Source organism: Felis catus, chromosome D4 (genome assembly GCF_018350175.1).
Source record: "Felis catus isolate Fca126 chromosome D4, F.catus_Fca126_mat1.0, whole genome shotgun sequence".
NCBI lineage: Eukaryota > Metazoa > Chordata > Mammalia > Carnivora > Felidae > Felis > Felis catus.
The window spans coordinates 12,805,067-12,821,828 of record NC_058380.1 but is presented as its reverse complement, the minus strand read 5'-3'; the positions used below and the strand labels follow the sequence as shown (position 1 = coordinate 12,821,828).

The 16,762-nt window shown below is 37.2% G+C and overlaps 1 protein-coding gene across 3 annotated transcripts in view; it reads right to left on the bottom strand.

The window, feature by feature from the left end:
* The window catches only part of SMC5 (structural maintenance of chromosomes 5), a 94,182-nt gene that overhangs the window by 52,422 nt on the left and 24,998 nt on the right, over positions 1 to 16,762 (bottom strand). For all 3 annotated transcript variants that reach the window (XM_003995387.6, XM_045043636.1, XM_045043638.1), the window contains exons 5-8: positions 15,618 to 15,752; positions 13,745 to 13,885; positions 12,191 to 12,352; positions 11,107 to 11,178 (exon numbers count right to left, since the gene is read on the bottom strand). In XM_003995387.6, the coding sequence (XP_003995436.3) occupies positions 11,107 to 11,178; positions 12,191 to 12,352; positions 13,745 to 13,885; positions 15,618 to 15,752 (510 nt within the window). The remainder of the gene's footprint in view (positions 1 to 11,106; positions 11,179 to 12,190; positions 12,353 to 13,744; positions 13,886 to 15,617; positions 15,753 to 16,762) is intronic.

Sequence of the window (16,762 nt, the reverse complement as noted above, 5' to 3'; positions counted from 1 at the left end):
GGCAAAGTTTTGCATACTACTGAAATTAAGTTGGTATTAATATAAATTAGATTACTACAAACTAAGATACTGTTATCCTAAAGGCAGCCACAAAGAAAATAGCTCAAAAAATACATGGTAAAGAAGGGAATTTAAATGGTACAACAGAAAATGCTTATTAACATAAAATAGTAATGGAGAACTAGAGGAACAAAAAAGTCCTAAGATACACTGGAAACAAATTAGCAAAAATGCTGCCTTGCCAGTAATTACATCAAATGGATTAAATACTCCCAATTAAAGGCAGGAAGAGGCAAAATGGATACAGAAGATGGCTAGGTAGGAGGATCTTGAGCTCATTTTGTCCCAAAGACACATCAAGGTAACAGTAACATCTATGAAACTAACCCTGAAAGCAATCTGAAAGACTAGCAAAACACATCTTCCACAGTCAACTGAAAAGAGGAGGCCACAGAGAAAATGATGGGAAGGGGACACGTGGGTGGCTTAGTTGGCTAAGTGTCCAACTTTGGCTCAGGTCATGATCTCACAGTTCATGGAGTTCGAGCTCCCTCGTTGGGCTCTCTGCTGTCAGCATGGAGCCCGCTTCAGATCCTCTGTCTCCCTGGCTCTCTGCCCCTCCCCCACTCGTGTGCATTTGCAAGTACTCTCTCTCTCAAAAATCAACAAACATTAAAGGAAAAAAAAAAGAGAGAGGAAGGGCAGAGACACTTCTGGGAAGTAAAGCCCTGGAGGGAGTAACCACAAATGGCAAAGACCCTACAAGCACAGAGAAGTGAGAGGATCAGACTCCACACCAGCCAATCCCGGCACTGGGAAGACCGTAACATGTGGCTTTAAAAATCAGCAGAATTTGGGGCACCTGGGTGGCTCAGTCGGTTAAGCGTCCGACTTTGGCTCATGATCAAACAGTTCGTGGGTTTGAGCCCCATGTTGGACTCTGCGCTGACAGCTCAGAGCCTGGAGCCTGCGTCTGATTCTGTCTCCCTCTCTTTCTGCCCCTCTCCAATTTGCGTGTGTGTTTAAAAAAAAAAAAAAAACCAGCAGAATTTAACTCTGAAAGAGCCAGAGGGCAAGAGGAAATTCAGCCTGTGCCCTTAAAGAGCCAACATAACAAAAAAACTCTGCTCAAGACAGTACAGAAGCAGCAGTTTGAGAAGTACCTGGGATGTAAGACAAGGGAATTTACTGACCAATCTTAGAATGTGTACCAAAGGGGCAGGGATCTTCAGGAGATCTCTCCAGGAACAAAAGTGCTGGCGATGCCGCAGATGACGCTGCCCTTCCATTCCCTCCGTTTAGGTAGCTTGTCTGCCGGCATTAACACTCCATCTACCTTGCTAGCATCACATGCTCCGCCCAAGCAGTCTCCCGGGGGCCAGCCCACCCAAACAACTGCCCCTAACCCACCATATGCTGCAGACAGCCCCAGCAGTTAGTGGTGCCACTCCAAAGTGACTCCCGCCCTGGGGGGACATAACCCCACACACCCGCACATCCGCAGTTCCAGCAGCCCAGACTCTTAGCTGGCTGTGCAGGGAGCCAGTTATGGCCTTTGACGCTCCTGCAAGTATGGCATCGAGGCTAACTGCAGACACCTAGGCTGCCGGCAAGTCCTGCCCACCAGCAAGCCTGAGGCAACCTCAGGCCTCAGCGCAGGGACCAAACCCCGCCTAGTGCACCCACACCAAATATCTGGGGTCACTGCAGCCAGCAAGGCCAGAGGTGAGAGAGGCTCAGTCACAAGAGCAGGGCATACACAGCCCACACAGAGGGCACTTCTGGAACACCAAATTCTGGAGACCAGTGGGTGACTACGCTATAGGGTACCACGGGACCACCTTCTACCCAAGGCCATGACTTTCAAGACTAGGAGATGTAGCTGACCTACTTAATGCATAGAAACAAAAGACAAAATGAGATAGTGATATGTCCCAAATGAAAGAACAAGACAAAATTCACAAAGCTAAATGCAGAGGAGATAAACAACATGCCTAATAAAGAATTTAGGGGCACCTGGGTGACTCAGCTGGTTAAATGTCAGACTCTAGGTTTTTTTGGCTCAGGTCTCATGGTTCATGAGATCGAGCCCGGCACTAGGCTCTGCACCGACAGCATGGAGTCTACTTAGGATTCTCTCTCTCCCTCTCTCTCTGCCCCTCCCCTGCTCATGTCTTTCTCTCTCTCAAAATAAATAACTTAAAAAAAAAAAAAAACCCTCAAAACAAAGGTAACAAAAATTGGGACTTCAGAAAACAGATGATCTCAATGAGAACTTCAACAAAGAAAATATGACAGAATAGAAGAATGTAATAACTGAAAAAATATACTAAAGGATTCAACAGATTAGAGGATGTATCAATGATCTGGTGGGGTAATGGAAAGCAATCAAGCTGAATATCAAAAAGAAAAAATAATACATAAATGAGGCTAGGTTAAGGGAATTCAGCAACATCATTAAGCATAATAACATTCACATTATAGGGATCCCAGAAAGAGAAGAGAGAGTGGGGCGGCTGGGTGGCTCAGTCAGTTGGGTGTCTGACTTTGGCTCAGGTCATCATCTTGTGTTCTGTGGGTTTGAGACCCATGTGGGCTCTGTGCTGACAGCTCAGAGCCTGAAGCCTGCTTCAGATTCTGTGTCTCCCTCTCTCTCTGCCCCTCCCTCACTTATGCTCAGTCTCTGTCTCTCTCTCAAAAATAAGTAAACATTAAAAAGAGAGAGAGAAGAGAAGAGAAGAGAAGAGAAGAGAAGAGAAGAGAAGAGAAGAGAAGAGAAAAAAGGGGGCAGAAAACTTATTTTAAAAAATACTAGCTAAAAAATGTCCTAATCTGGGGAAGGAAAAACATCCAAGTCTAGGAACCACTGACAGCCCCTAACAAGATAAATCCCAGGAGGACCACACCAAGATACATAATAATTAAAATGCCAAAAAGTAATGATAAAGAGAAAATTTTTAGAGGAGCAAGAGAAAAGTTAAACACAAGAGAAACCTCCTAAGGCTATCAGGTGATTTTTCAGCAGAGACTCTGCCTGCCAAAAGGGAGGGTCAGTGATATATTCAAAGTGCCGATAAGAAAAAACTCACAACCAAGAATACTCTACCCAGCAAAGTTATCATTTAGAATAGGAGGAGAGATGAAAGGGTTTTTCACACAAACAAAAGTTAATAGAGTTCTCACTAAACTTAACAGGAGATCTTTAAGTTGTAAGAAAAGGCCACAACTAGAAGAAAATGATGAAACGAAAAAAGTCTCATAGGTAAAAGCAAACATCTACTAAAAGGTAGATTAATCACTTATAAAATCAGTATGGAAGTTAAAATACAAAAGTAGTAAAATCAATTATACCTACAAAAATTAGTCAAGGGATACCCAAATAAAAAGATGTAAAGTACAGTATCATATACATAAAATGTGAAAGGGGGAGCAAAAATGTAGTGATTTTAGAATGTGTCTGAATTTAAGGAACCACTAACTTAAAATAGACTGCTACACACATATGATGCTATATACGAACTCAGTGGTATCCACAAATCAAAAACCTAAAATAGATACACAAAAAAACACAGAAAGGAATACAAGCATAACACTAAAGAAAAATTTCAACCATAATATACGAGCAAGAGAAGAAACGAACAGAACTACAAAAAGAACCAGAAAACAATATAAACAAAACAACAAGTACATACCTGTCAATAATTACTTCAAATGTAAATGGATTAAGCACTCCAGTCAAAAGACATAGGATGACTAAATGGATTAAAAAAAAAAAAATACCCATGTATACGCTGCCTTTAAGAGACTCACCTCAGACATCAAGACACCTACAGACCAAAGTGAAGGGATGGAAAAAGATATTCCATGCAAATAAAGCAGAACAACAAAAAGCAAGGGTCGCAGTGTGTATATCAGACAAAACAGACATTAAAACAAATACTAAAGCAAGAGACAAAGAACTACAGCACTACACACTGATAAAGAGATCAGTCCAGCAAGAAGATATAACAACTGTAAATAACTATGTAACCAACAAAGGAGCAACTAAATACATAAAGTAAATATTAACAAAGTGAGAAATCAATAGTAGAGGACTTTAACACTTTGATCATCCAGACCAAAAAAAAAAAAAAAAAAAAAAATCAACAAAGAAACAGTAGCTTTGATCAACACTTAGATTAGATGGATCTAACAGATATATACAATACATTCCATCCAAAAACAGAATACACATTCTTTTCAAGTGCACACAGAACATTCTCCAGAATAGATCACATTGGGCCACAAAGTCTCAATAATTAAGAAGACTGAAATCATATCATATCAAGCACCTTTTCTGATTACAATGGTATAAAGTTAGAAATCAATTACAAGAAAAATCTGGAAAGAACATAAGCACATGGAAGCTAAGCAAAATGTTACTTAACAATGAACGGGTCAACCAAGAAATTAATGAGGAAATAAAAAAATACACAGAGGCAAAAGAAAATGAAAACACAATGGGCCAAAATCTTTGGGACGCAGTAAAAGCAGTTCTAAGAGGGAATTTCATAGTGATACAGGGCCTATCTCCACAAGGAAATCTCAAACAACCTAACCTTACACTGCAAGAAGCTAGAAAAAGAACAAAGCAAACCCAAAGCTAGTAAAAGGAAGAAAATAATAAAGATGAAAGTAGAAACAAATGAAATATAGAAAGATAAAAAAAGATAAAAGAAACCAAGACCTGGTTCTTTGAAAAGATTAAACAAAATCAATAAACCTTTAGCTGGACGCATCAAGAAAAAAAAAAAGGGAGGACTCAAATAAAATCTCAAGTGAAGGAAGAGAAATAATGGACACCACAGAAATATAAATAAGAAAATATTATGAAAAATTATAGGCCAACAAATAGGACAACCTAGGAGGAATGGATAAATCCCTAGAAACCTATAACTTCCCCAAATCAGGAAGAAACAGAAAATTCAAACAGACCAAATACTAGTAATGAAATTGAATCACTACTCAAAAATCTCTCAGCAAACAAGGCCAGGACCAGATGGCTTCACAGGTGAAATCTACTACACATTTAAAGAGTTAATACCTATTCTCAAACTATTCCAAAAATTGGAACAGGAAATAAAACTTCCAAATTCATTCTATGAGGCCAGCATTTCGCTAATACCAAAACCAAAGATACTACCAACCAACCAACCAACCAACCAACCAACCAAAAAACTACAGGCCAGTATCTGATGAATACAGATGCAAAATCCTCAACAAAGTACAGTATTAGCAATCCAAATTCGACAGCACATTAAAAGGATCATTCACCATGACCAAGTAGAAGTTATTCCATGGATGCAAGGTGGTTCAATATTCGCAAATCAATCAATGTGATACTCTGGTATAAAAATCCTATCACCATCTCAATATATGCAGAAAAACACATGTGACAAAATACAAATGTGACAAAATGTTTAGAGAGAAACATAACATAATAAAGACTATGAAAAACCCATATCTAACATCACACTCGATGAAGAACTGAAAGCTTTTCCTTTAAGATCAAGAACAAGAAAAGAACATCCACTATCACCACTTTTATTCAACATAATACTGGAAGTTGTAGCTGCAACAACCAAACAAGAAAAATAAAAGACATCCAAACTGGTAAAAGAAGTAAAAATTGTCACTATCTGCAGATGGCGTGACACTAACATACAGAAAACTCTAACGCCTCCACCAAAAAACTGTTAGAACTGATAAGTGAATTCAGTAAAGACGCAGAATACAAAATTAATATAAAGAAATCTGTTGCATTTCCATACACTATTAATATAAGGGCAAAAAGAGAAATTAAGAAAATGATCCTATTTATAACTGCACCCCCAAAATATAAAATACCGAGGAATAAATTTAACCAAGGAGGTGAAAGACATACACTCTGAAAACTACAACACACTGATAAAAGAAACCAAAGGTGACACAAATGAAAGACAGACCATGCTCATGGAATGGAAGAATTAGTATCATTAAATTGTTCTGTTGTCCAAAACAATCTACAGATTCAACGCAATCCCTATGAAAATACCAAGAGCATTTTTTCACAGAATTAGAATAATCCTAAACTTTGGATGGAAACAGAAAAGATCTTGAATAGCCAAAGAAAATTTGAAAGAAAGCAAAGCTGGAAGTATCTCAATCCCAAATTTTAGGATATACTACAAAGCTATAGTGATCAAAACAGTATGGTACCAGTCCAAAAAAACAGGCACACTGATCAGTGGAACAGAACACAGAGCCTGGAAATAAACCCACACCCATATAGTCAATCTACGACAAAGGAGGAAAGAATATACAATAAAGACAAGACAGTCTTTTCAATAAATGCGGTTGAGAAACCCAAAAGCTACGTGTAAAAGAATGAAACTGGGCTGCTTCCTTACACCATACACAAAAATTAACTAAAATGGATTAAATTCCCTAAATGTAAGACCTGAAACCATAAAACTCCTAGAAGACAGCATAGGCAGTAATTTTTTTGACATTGTCCTCAGCAAGGTATTTATGGCTATGTCTCCTCAGGCAAGGGAAAACAAAAGCAAAAATAAATATTGGGCCTACTGGTATACCAAATACAACTACTAGTATACCAAAATGAAAAGCTTTTGCACAGTGAAGGAAACTATCAACAAAACAAAAAGGCAATCTAGTGAACAAAAAGATGTTTGCATGCAATACAAGGTTAATATCCAATCTGGTAAGAAGTTAATATCCAATATATAAAGATCTTATGCAACTCAATACCAAAAAAAACTACAAAAAACAACCAACCTGATTAACACATGGGCAGAGAACCTGAACAGACATTCTCCCAAAGCAGACATACAGATGGCCAAAAGATAAATAAAAAGGTGCCCAACATCTCTCATCATTGGGGAAATGCAAATCAAAACCACAATGAGTGAACACTTAGCACCAGTCAGAAAGGTTAGTATCAAAAAGGCAATTAACAAGCGTTGGTAAGGATGTAACCATTGTGTTCTGCTGGAAGGAATATAAAATGGTGCCGACCATTTGTCACTGTGGACAACAGTATACAGGTTCCCTGAAAACTTAAAAATAAAAAACAGAAATGCTGTAAGATCCAGTAATTCCACTACCCAAAGAAAATGAAAACACCAGTTTGAAAATATATATGCACCCCTACGTTTACCGTAGCATTATTTACAACAGACAAAATATGGAAGCAACCTAAGTGTCCATCCGTAAATGAATGGATAAAGAACACACACACACACACACACACACACACACACACACACACAACCAGAATATTACTTAGCCATAAAAAAGAATGAGATCTCTCCATTTGCAACAACATAAATGGACTTAGAGGAATTATGCTAAGTGAAATAAGTCAAAGACAAATGCCATATGATTTCACTTATATATGGAATCTAAAAAACGCACGAATGAACAAAGACTCTTAAGTACAAAAAACAAACTGGTGGTTGCCAGAAGGGAGTGAGTGGGGTGATGGGTGAAGTGAAGGGGATTAAGGAGATAAAAACCTCCAGTTATAAAATAAACCACAGAGATGAAAAGAACATAAGGAAACAGTCAATAATATTGGAATAACATCATATGATGATAGGTGATGACTACACTTATGATAAGCAAGGAGTAATATACAGAACTGTTGAATCCGTATGTGGTACACCTGAAACCAGCATAACACTGTACGTTAATATTTACTTCAATTAGACAAAGGAAAAGCCGTGATCCACCAGAAAAACATTTTAATTTTTTTTTCAACATTTATTTTTGAGGGAGAGAGAAAGAGAGACACAGAGAGAGAGACAGAGTGTGAGCAGGGGAGGGGCAGAGAGAAAGGGAGACACAGAATCCAAAGCAGGCTCCAGGCTCCCAGCTGTTAGCACAGAGCCCAACGTGGGGCTCAAACCCACGAACAGTAATATCGTGACCTGAGCCGAAGTTGGATGCTTAACCGACTAAGCCACCCAGGTGCCCTAGGAAACACATTTTAGATTTGAAGACACAAACAGGTTTAAAGTAAAAGGATGAAACTTTCTATAGTCAAACAGAACTCTTCATTTCCCCCCTCTTCGCAATCCTCATTTCAGTACAAGGAACAACTATCCATCCAATTGTGAAGTGAAAATGTTAGATATGATCCTTGATTCCTCCACAATTCAATCCTTCTATCTACTCCCTCAGCAAATTTTGTGGTTCAGTTTTCTAAATTAGCTTGTCAACTGCTACCACGTGAGGGGAAGCCACCGTTCTCATGTGCCTAGCCTACCTCAGCAGCCTCATAACTGAACCCTCTACTTTTTTGTCCCACATGGTTCATTCTCCATAAGGCAATCCTGGGTGTTATTAAAAAAATATATGAAATACTGTTTCTCTCTGGCTTAAAAACCTCCAACACCCTCTGAGTTTCTCACAGCATTTAGAATCAAATTTAATTTCCCTTCTTTTTTCTTCAAGGGCATATCTCTCATATCTGCTGTTTCTCAGGAACAATACTGGACCTCGTGGGACACACAGGAAAGATTGTCAAAGTGTTAAGAAAAAACAATTTAGAATTTAGAATTTGATTCATCAATATTAATATTCTAGAATGAGCGCAAAAGATGTATTTTCCAACATATAAGGCCTCAGAAAGTTCATCACCCAAAGCGTATCTCTAAAACACCCACAGAAAATATCCAGCAAGAAAAAAACCAACAAAAAAACCACCTCCTAAGAGGCAGAAGGATGATATAAGACGTACTAAGATCGAAAAAGCCAATAAAACATTATTAAGTCTAAATAACCACAGATGGTAAAAAATAACATTTTAAATAACTGACAAGTAAAATTTCTGAGTACAGACATGGAGCGGAGGCAGAGAAAGTATCTTAATTAAATGGAAGAATACAAATGCTGATAACTATGAAAAACATGTTATTTAAACTTTAAGAGTAATCAGTAGAATAGGCTTAGAATATATAATTTTAGGGGAAAAATGGAGTAAGAAAACCTTTATCAACAGCAACAGAAAGTAGGAAGGGAAGCAGGAGAAATCAAACAGAAAGCATAGTAAGTAGAAAACAACAGTAAATGGAACTGGTTCAACTCCCTTACTGTATGAAAAAGTGTCAACACACGAAATTAACAAAAACTACAAAACAAAACCCAGTATATACTACTCATACCAGATCAAATAAATCAAAACATGATGCAGAAGTAACAAAACACCATAGTTTTAAAATCTAGGAAGCAAAAACTAATATAATTTTGAGGCAAAATAGACATATCTACACTCACAGAAAGTATTTCACTTTAAAAATGGATAAATCAGGTAGGTAAGAATGTAGAACATCTGCATAATATAAGCATGGTAAACCTGTTCTAACACATATGTAAGTATATTCATACGTACATACAAATATATATACACACACACATATAAAACTCCACACCTAAATACACATTCTTTTTGAATATATATAAAGAACATGTATAAAACCAAATATAAAAGTCCAAAGAGATCTCAAAATATCTACAATAAAGTCGACATTTATTAACCATCAAGGAACAGAATTAGAATTCTACATTAAGGTTTTGAAATTACATATTCATAGACATTAAAACAGTATGAACTCCTATATAATCTTAAATGAATAAAAATATTAAACTGAAAATATAAAATCTTAAAGGGAAAAAAAAGAAATGCACTTATCAACACATAGGAGATACAACCAAGTGATAACGAGAAAAGTATTTATACCCTAAAATGTTATTTATTAAAAGTTAAAAATGAAATAACTTATAAAAACGACAAGCCCTAACAAATACATTAGGGAAAAAAAAAGACAATATTGGTTCAAGGAGCATTAAACTATTTAAGAAGTCAGCATAACACTGAAAAACCAGTTAAGGATGAAACAAAAGAAAATTTTAGGCCAATCTCACATGGTGCGAAAAATCCTAAATACAAGATTTTCTAGTTGAATCCAGCAATATATTAAAATACCAAGTAAGATGTGTGACAGAAACATAAGGATGGTTTAATTACACAACTTATCAACCTGTATTCCTGTTCAGGGTTTTAAAAGATGAAATCTTTATGCCTTTTCCCTTCTAAACTCTAAAAAAAGGGTTCACTCCCACAAGAATAGAGGGAACAAGGGAGGAGACACCAGCAATTGGGAGATTTCAATAACAGTCATAAAAGGAGAGACAGCACAGGGACAACTAATTTAGCAGCCTAGTTAGTCTAAGAGCTACAGGGTAAAAGGCATGAAAGGACACGGAAAAGACTCTTCCAAAACAAAAACCAAGATACAAATCCCAGAGACTCTCAACAACTAGGAGACGGCAAGTACAAAAGGACTGCCCTGCCCTACCTCCTCCACTCCATCCGTACAGACAACCTGAGCACCTGACACGGACAGCCTAGCTTCTGCCATGGAAATGTGAGGTTTATTCTCTGGAGAAATTAGAGAGGTGCCTGCCTGGGTTTTGAAGATGAAGGCACAGAAAAAAGGGTGAGGCTGAAAACTGGAAGATTAACATAATGCTTCAACTGCCAGGAATGCTTCAGGTTATACACCTTTCCCTAAGAGAGGTAATTCAAATTTTAGTTTCTGAATGGTTCTAAAGAACAAAACCCCACATATAGCTGGGGATCTCTTAGCTAAAAAGCCCGTCTTCTTGCATAGTCATCCTAAAATAATTTTGCCATCAAGCCCCACACCTGTGCACAAAGAATCTGTATTAGCTTTGTAATGTCCTATCTTAACATAAACAGAATCTCTTAAAATTTAATTTCTGCTACTAAGATAACTAAATCCAATTTTACCATTAAAAAACTATAGCCACCCAGTTGCAAAGATCATAATGCTTATTGATAAGCAGTTTTGAGAATTTTTCCTAATTACCCTCTGTGCAACTTCTCTACTTCCAGATCTTAGTATCCCTCACAGATTAAGAGGCAGAGAATGAAGAAAACTTTAAACAACTCCCAAACAAAAAGTCGTCCCATAATCCAGACCCGAACACAAAAAAGTTAGGGTAAATTAGCATAATAAAAATGTCAATACAAAATCTTACCTGTTTATCTTTCCTTTCTATAATATCTTGCTTTTGTTTGCATTTTTGAGATGTCTCTTTAATATCTGTTGCCTGTAAGATTGAACCAGAAGGAGGGGAATTTAGTTAAAATCTCAAGCAAGCAAATTATGTGGCCCCAGCCATCAAAATATTAAATTAACCCACCACGCTTTTTCATGATTTCTTTCAAACCAAATTCATAATCATCACCAAAAATACTAAGTTACCTGCAAATCAATAAAAGGTTATTCCTATTGATATTAACAACAGCTGTAGCAATATGCATACATATGTTTTCTTTATTTCTTCACATTAATTATCTCATGTTATTTCATCTGATCCTAAAAATAATCCTATTAGGATAGCAGGAACCCATAGTTTAAACCATTCTTAACATCTGATTCCAAAATCTCCCTAAAGTTAACAGCCATGACCATAAAAATTTTTAATTTAGGTTTAAAATGTTTAGTTTGTTTTGAGAGAGAGAGAGAGAGAGAGAGAGAGAGAGAGAGAGACAACACGCGAAAGAGAGAGAATGCATGTGTGTGCGTGGGAGGGGCAGAAAGAAAGGAAGAGAGAATCCCAAGCAGGTTCTGCACCGGCTTAGAAACCCCAAGATCATGACCTCAGGCAAACCAAGAGTCAGTTGCTTAACCAACTGAGCCACTCAAGCACCCCTTAGGTTTAAATGTTTTAAATACATTTTTAAAAAAATAGGATATTCCATATGCCACAGAATATGGCATAGAATACATAGAATACTATGTATTCTAAGACACACAAGGTTTTCTACAATACACTCACAGAAGGAGTTCAATGTTTCTAGGAACACTACTCTGAATCCTCTTATAATTAAAACAATCACATTCAGTTTTCCTTTTTGTATCTTGGAATTTCTATAAAGTAGCAACTGTCCAAATGTGACGATTAGACCCTAAGAACCCTGTGGTGGCCGAATTCAGTCAGAGAATGTAAACGATGAAAGCTACAAGTCCATCTACAAAATATCTTAAAAGATGGCAAAAGAGCTCTTGTATTTGCTAAAATAAAACACAGAAAATTCAAAAATGAGCCAGAGAAGTACCTTCTCTTTGATTCGAGCCTCCAAACTCTGACGCTGCCTCTCAATTTCTTCAATTCGACGTGTCATAGGGATCTGACCTTCTTTAAGTTTTCTGACCTCTTCCTTCACTCGGTCTCGAGCTAGCTTTACTTCTTCATACTCCTGACGGACATTTTCATATTCCTTGCAATTAATTCAAAAAACAGAAGTTAATGCACTACTAGCTTAAACTAAGTCATATACTAAAATCAAGGTGCAGGAAAAACCAAATCTATGAAAAAACCCTTTTGATATCCTTTCGGCAGGTCCACAAGTATAAAGTTTGCCATAAGAAACAACATCAGATATAGTGAATTCCAACAATGACGTATAAAGAAGCTTGACAGTCTCTTAGTACTTGTCTCTATTACGAGGTCAGACTCCGACTTCCATCCCTTCCGGGTTCTGAAACTTACACACTAATTGCTACTAAAATAAGGGTTTCCTCTAGTCTCTCAATAGAGGAAGGATATCAGAACTTACAAATAAACAAAAGAAATTCAATTATGGTAAAAGTAAAAATGAAAAACAGTAAAATGTAAAAAGTAAAAATGAAAAAAAAACGAGGAAAATGGGTCAAAAGGAGAACAAAAAGCAGCATGCAGGTAAAAATGAGGCTTGTCATGTCACAGGAATTAATAAATATTTGCTAAAAAATAACAAAAGTAAGTGGAGTACCAAGAGAGCATACAGTAAAAATGAACGGGAGGAAGAAAAGATTATAAACATGTGAGTAAATTTTTAAAAAACGAAAAAAGATTGAAATCAATCTTAGAAAGAAAAGGATTAACCAAAAGACTTTAAAGGAGAAACATAAAGTAGGTTTAAGACTAATAATGGACACAAGAAAATGTAATCAAAACAAGCTAAAGAAAGGAAAAAGTTTAAGAATAATGGGATCGTGGGACAGGAGAGGGTGATGAGGTGGGGGGAGAAAGGCCACAAATACAGCCACTCATTTTTCCATTCTATTAACAACTAGTTCCATCCTAAGCCTGGAACAAACATTATGAAACTTCCTCAATCTGTTCCGCCCATCAAAAAGAAATGCACTGAGGGAACTGACTCTTGAGTCCAAACTATGGTCTGGGACACTATTCATCATAGGGTGATTAGGAAGAAAACAGCAGCATCAATAAGCTTATGAAGCAGGAGTAGAGAATTACAGCACATAGCGTGCAGCTCCTTCCAGACCAAAAATCAGTATCAGTAGTACACGCCAAGTGAATTCTCAGCGACCTAAGGACACTCCAAGAGTTTATTTTTATATGTGTAAACATTTTTAGATCATTACATTTTATAAAACAAAACTACCTGTTGAGGACTCATATCCAGAAAAATAAAGAGCACAATCAACTGTTACCCGCTATACAAGTATACAGCTACATCATACCACAGAGACAAACTTTATGATGATTTTTAAGGCAAAAATGAACAAAAACACCTAATCTGAATACAAAGCAATTAGTGCCTTCTTCATAGCTTTTCTGCCAGTAAAAAGAGTCACTATTTTTGCCTCTGATAATTAAGACTTACCACCCATGGTCTTTTCGCTTCAAGCATCTCGATCAAATCTAAATGTCGCTTACGTTCATAGAATCTCTCCACATCTTGTTTATATCTTTCATTCCTCTGAATCATTTTCTCTAGATATTCAGTTTTCTCTTTGCACGAGGTCTAAAACAAATATGTAACAAGTCGCTTAACTGAGAAGACAACAGGTCAAATCTTTTAATAATGAAAGACAATGCTAGCAAAATTTCACAATAAAGAATTTCACAGGAGTTCTTAAGAACTGTGTAAAACTAACATGCATGCCTGAGTTCTGGTCTAGGCTCTACAATTTATTAGTTGGGCAACTGTGAGGAAGCCCTGCCACACCTGAGCCTAGAGTCTTCCTGCCTAAAGAGAAGACAGGTATCTGCCCCACTCGCCTCAAGGGCACAAGTGATATACTTACTATAAGTGCAAGTTCAACAAAAGCTGGAACGTGAAAAGTAGTATTATTAAGATTTGTATGTTATGAGTTATTAAGATTTGTAACTCATGAGTTAAGGACTAAGAAATGAGACGAAGGAAGGTAAGATCTGGCTTTCAGACTGCGAGTTCACAAGCGCAAAGATGTACTCAGAACCTAGTACAATACACGCTTGCGTTCTTTCAGAGGATGGCAGCGGTCTCGGTGAGTGTTTCAGATGGAGTACAGTAGTCCCTCCCCTATCTGTGGGGAATACAGCCCCAAACCACTAGATGATGCCCGAAACCACAATAGTACCAAACCCTACATACCTGGTTTTCCCTATACATGCATACCTATGATAAAGCTTAATTTATAAATGAGACACAGAGACTGACAATAACATGACAGAATAACTTTAACAATATGCATATTGTAATATGCATATAACTGTAATAAAAGTCATGTGGATGTGGTCTCTCTCAAAATACTGTACTGTTGTCACCCTTCTGCTTGTGATGACTGACATGAGTGATAAAATGGCACGTGAAGTGAGGTGACCGACAGAGGCACCGTGATGTAATGTCAGATTATTGCTGTACTTGTGACAATATGTCAGGAGGATCATCTGCTTCTAGACCACGAGTGACTGCAGGTAAATGAAATGGCAGTAACTAAAAGCATGGAGGGGGGCGGTGGGGAAACTAATGTATGAGACTGGTCCATGGGGGCAAAGGTAAAAAGACTTAGTAAGTATCTAGAGCAATATAAAATAATTACTACTCCTTGGGTCATTCAGTCTGATTAAGTATAATAAATATTAAATTACAACAATATGCATATTATTAAGTATGGGCAGTTACGGTGTAAGAGAAAGCATTTGTTTACAAGGCGTCTGATTACAAAAATATACTGGATTTATTTTAGTGGCTGGGACATGGAGAATGATTCATTACACAAAACACCTTTTAAAAGGATATTCTATAAAAGGACTCATAAAGTCTAACCTACCTCCTGCAACTGAAAAAATATAGAAATGGTTCAAAAGAGACACTGTGTCAAAAGCTACAGGGTATCTGCTGTACTCCCGCAAAGCCTTTTGGGTCCTGACTCATGGCAGGTGTTTAAGAAATGCTAAATGAGTAAAAGAATAATATTGAAACTTCCTGAGAGGTAAAAACATACTTTAAAATAATATGATTGGTTCTTTAGAAATTTAATTCGTAACATGTGTTTGATGAAATGGTAGTCAGATTTTTCAAACTTTCCATGATCAAATCCATTTCTCACTTTTTGTCACCTAGTTTCATGTTAGCAATAAAATCCTACGTGAGAAAAAAATCACAAATAAATGAAGTCACTCAATGAATCAGAGCTCCTATTCACTCTCCACATTATGAAAGACAAAAATCAGTGAGGAACAATAGAAATGAGTTGTCTATTTATAAATACCTCTAGTTGTTTTTCTTTCTCCCTGAAGTTTTTGAGTTCACAGTGGTATCTGTGCATTTCTGGAGGTCCAATGGACTTCTCAGTAGCTTCAAGGAGTTCAATTTTACTCAGTTTAGCAAATTCTCCAACTTTATCCTAGAGCACAAAATTTAAATATCAACAACTATTATCACTTATAAATATCTTCAAAACATATATCATTCAATGATCACGCCTGTCAAGATGAAACTTTGAAAAGAAAAAAATTATAAGATGTGCCAATATAAATGTCCCTCATACACTCTTCTTTAAAATGATAAACATAGGGGCGCCTGGGTGGCGCAGTCAGTTAAGCGTCCGACTTCAGCCAGGTCACGATCTCGCGGTCCGTGAGTTTGAGCCCCGCGTCAGGCTCTGGGCTGATGGCTCAGAGCCTGGAGCCTGTTTCCGATTCTGTGTCTCCCTCTCTCTCTGCCCCTCCCCCGTTCATGCTCTGTCTCTCTCTGTCCCAAAAATAAATAAACGTTGAAAAAAAAAATTTAAAAAAAAAATGATAAATATAAACTTAGGGTATGAACTCTCATCTTTCTGAGAACCTTTTAAAAACTTCTATGCCAATATTTCTAAGGCAAAGTGTTTAAATTTTTTTTTTTTTCAACGTTTATTTATTTTTGGGACAGAGAGAGACAGAGCATGAACGGGGGAGGGGCAGAGAGAGAGGGAGACATAGAATCGGAAACAGGCTCCAGGCTCTGAGCCATCAGCCCAGAGCCTGACGTGGGGCTCGAACTCACGGACCGTGAGATCGTGACCTGGCTGAAGTCGGACGCTTAACCGACTGCGCCACCCAGGCGCCCCTCTAAGGCAAAGTGTTTATATACACATAATAAATAGCTTGGGAATAAAAGAAAAAACAGTCCCCTGGATTGAAATGATCATTATCTACCACTCATCAGTTGGAATGTTAGAAGTTAAGAAAAAAGACATTTCAAACATCTAATTCATATCAGACACCAGCTAACAATGCTTTCAAATTTTAAATCTGTATTTAATTTGGACATATGTAATCAAATCATTGTTTCCGAATGGAAAATATGAACTATGATTCAGACACTAGACAGCACTCAAAGATGTAATAACATTCACTTCAACATTTAACATCTAAT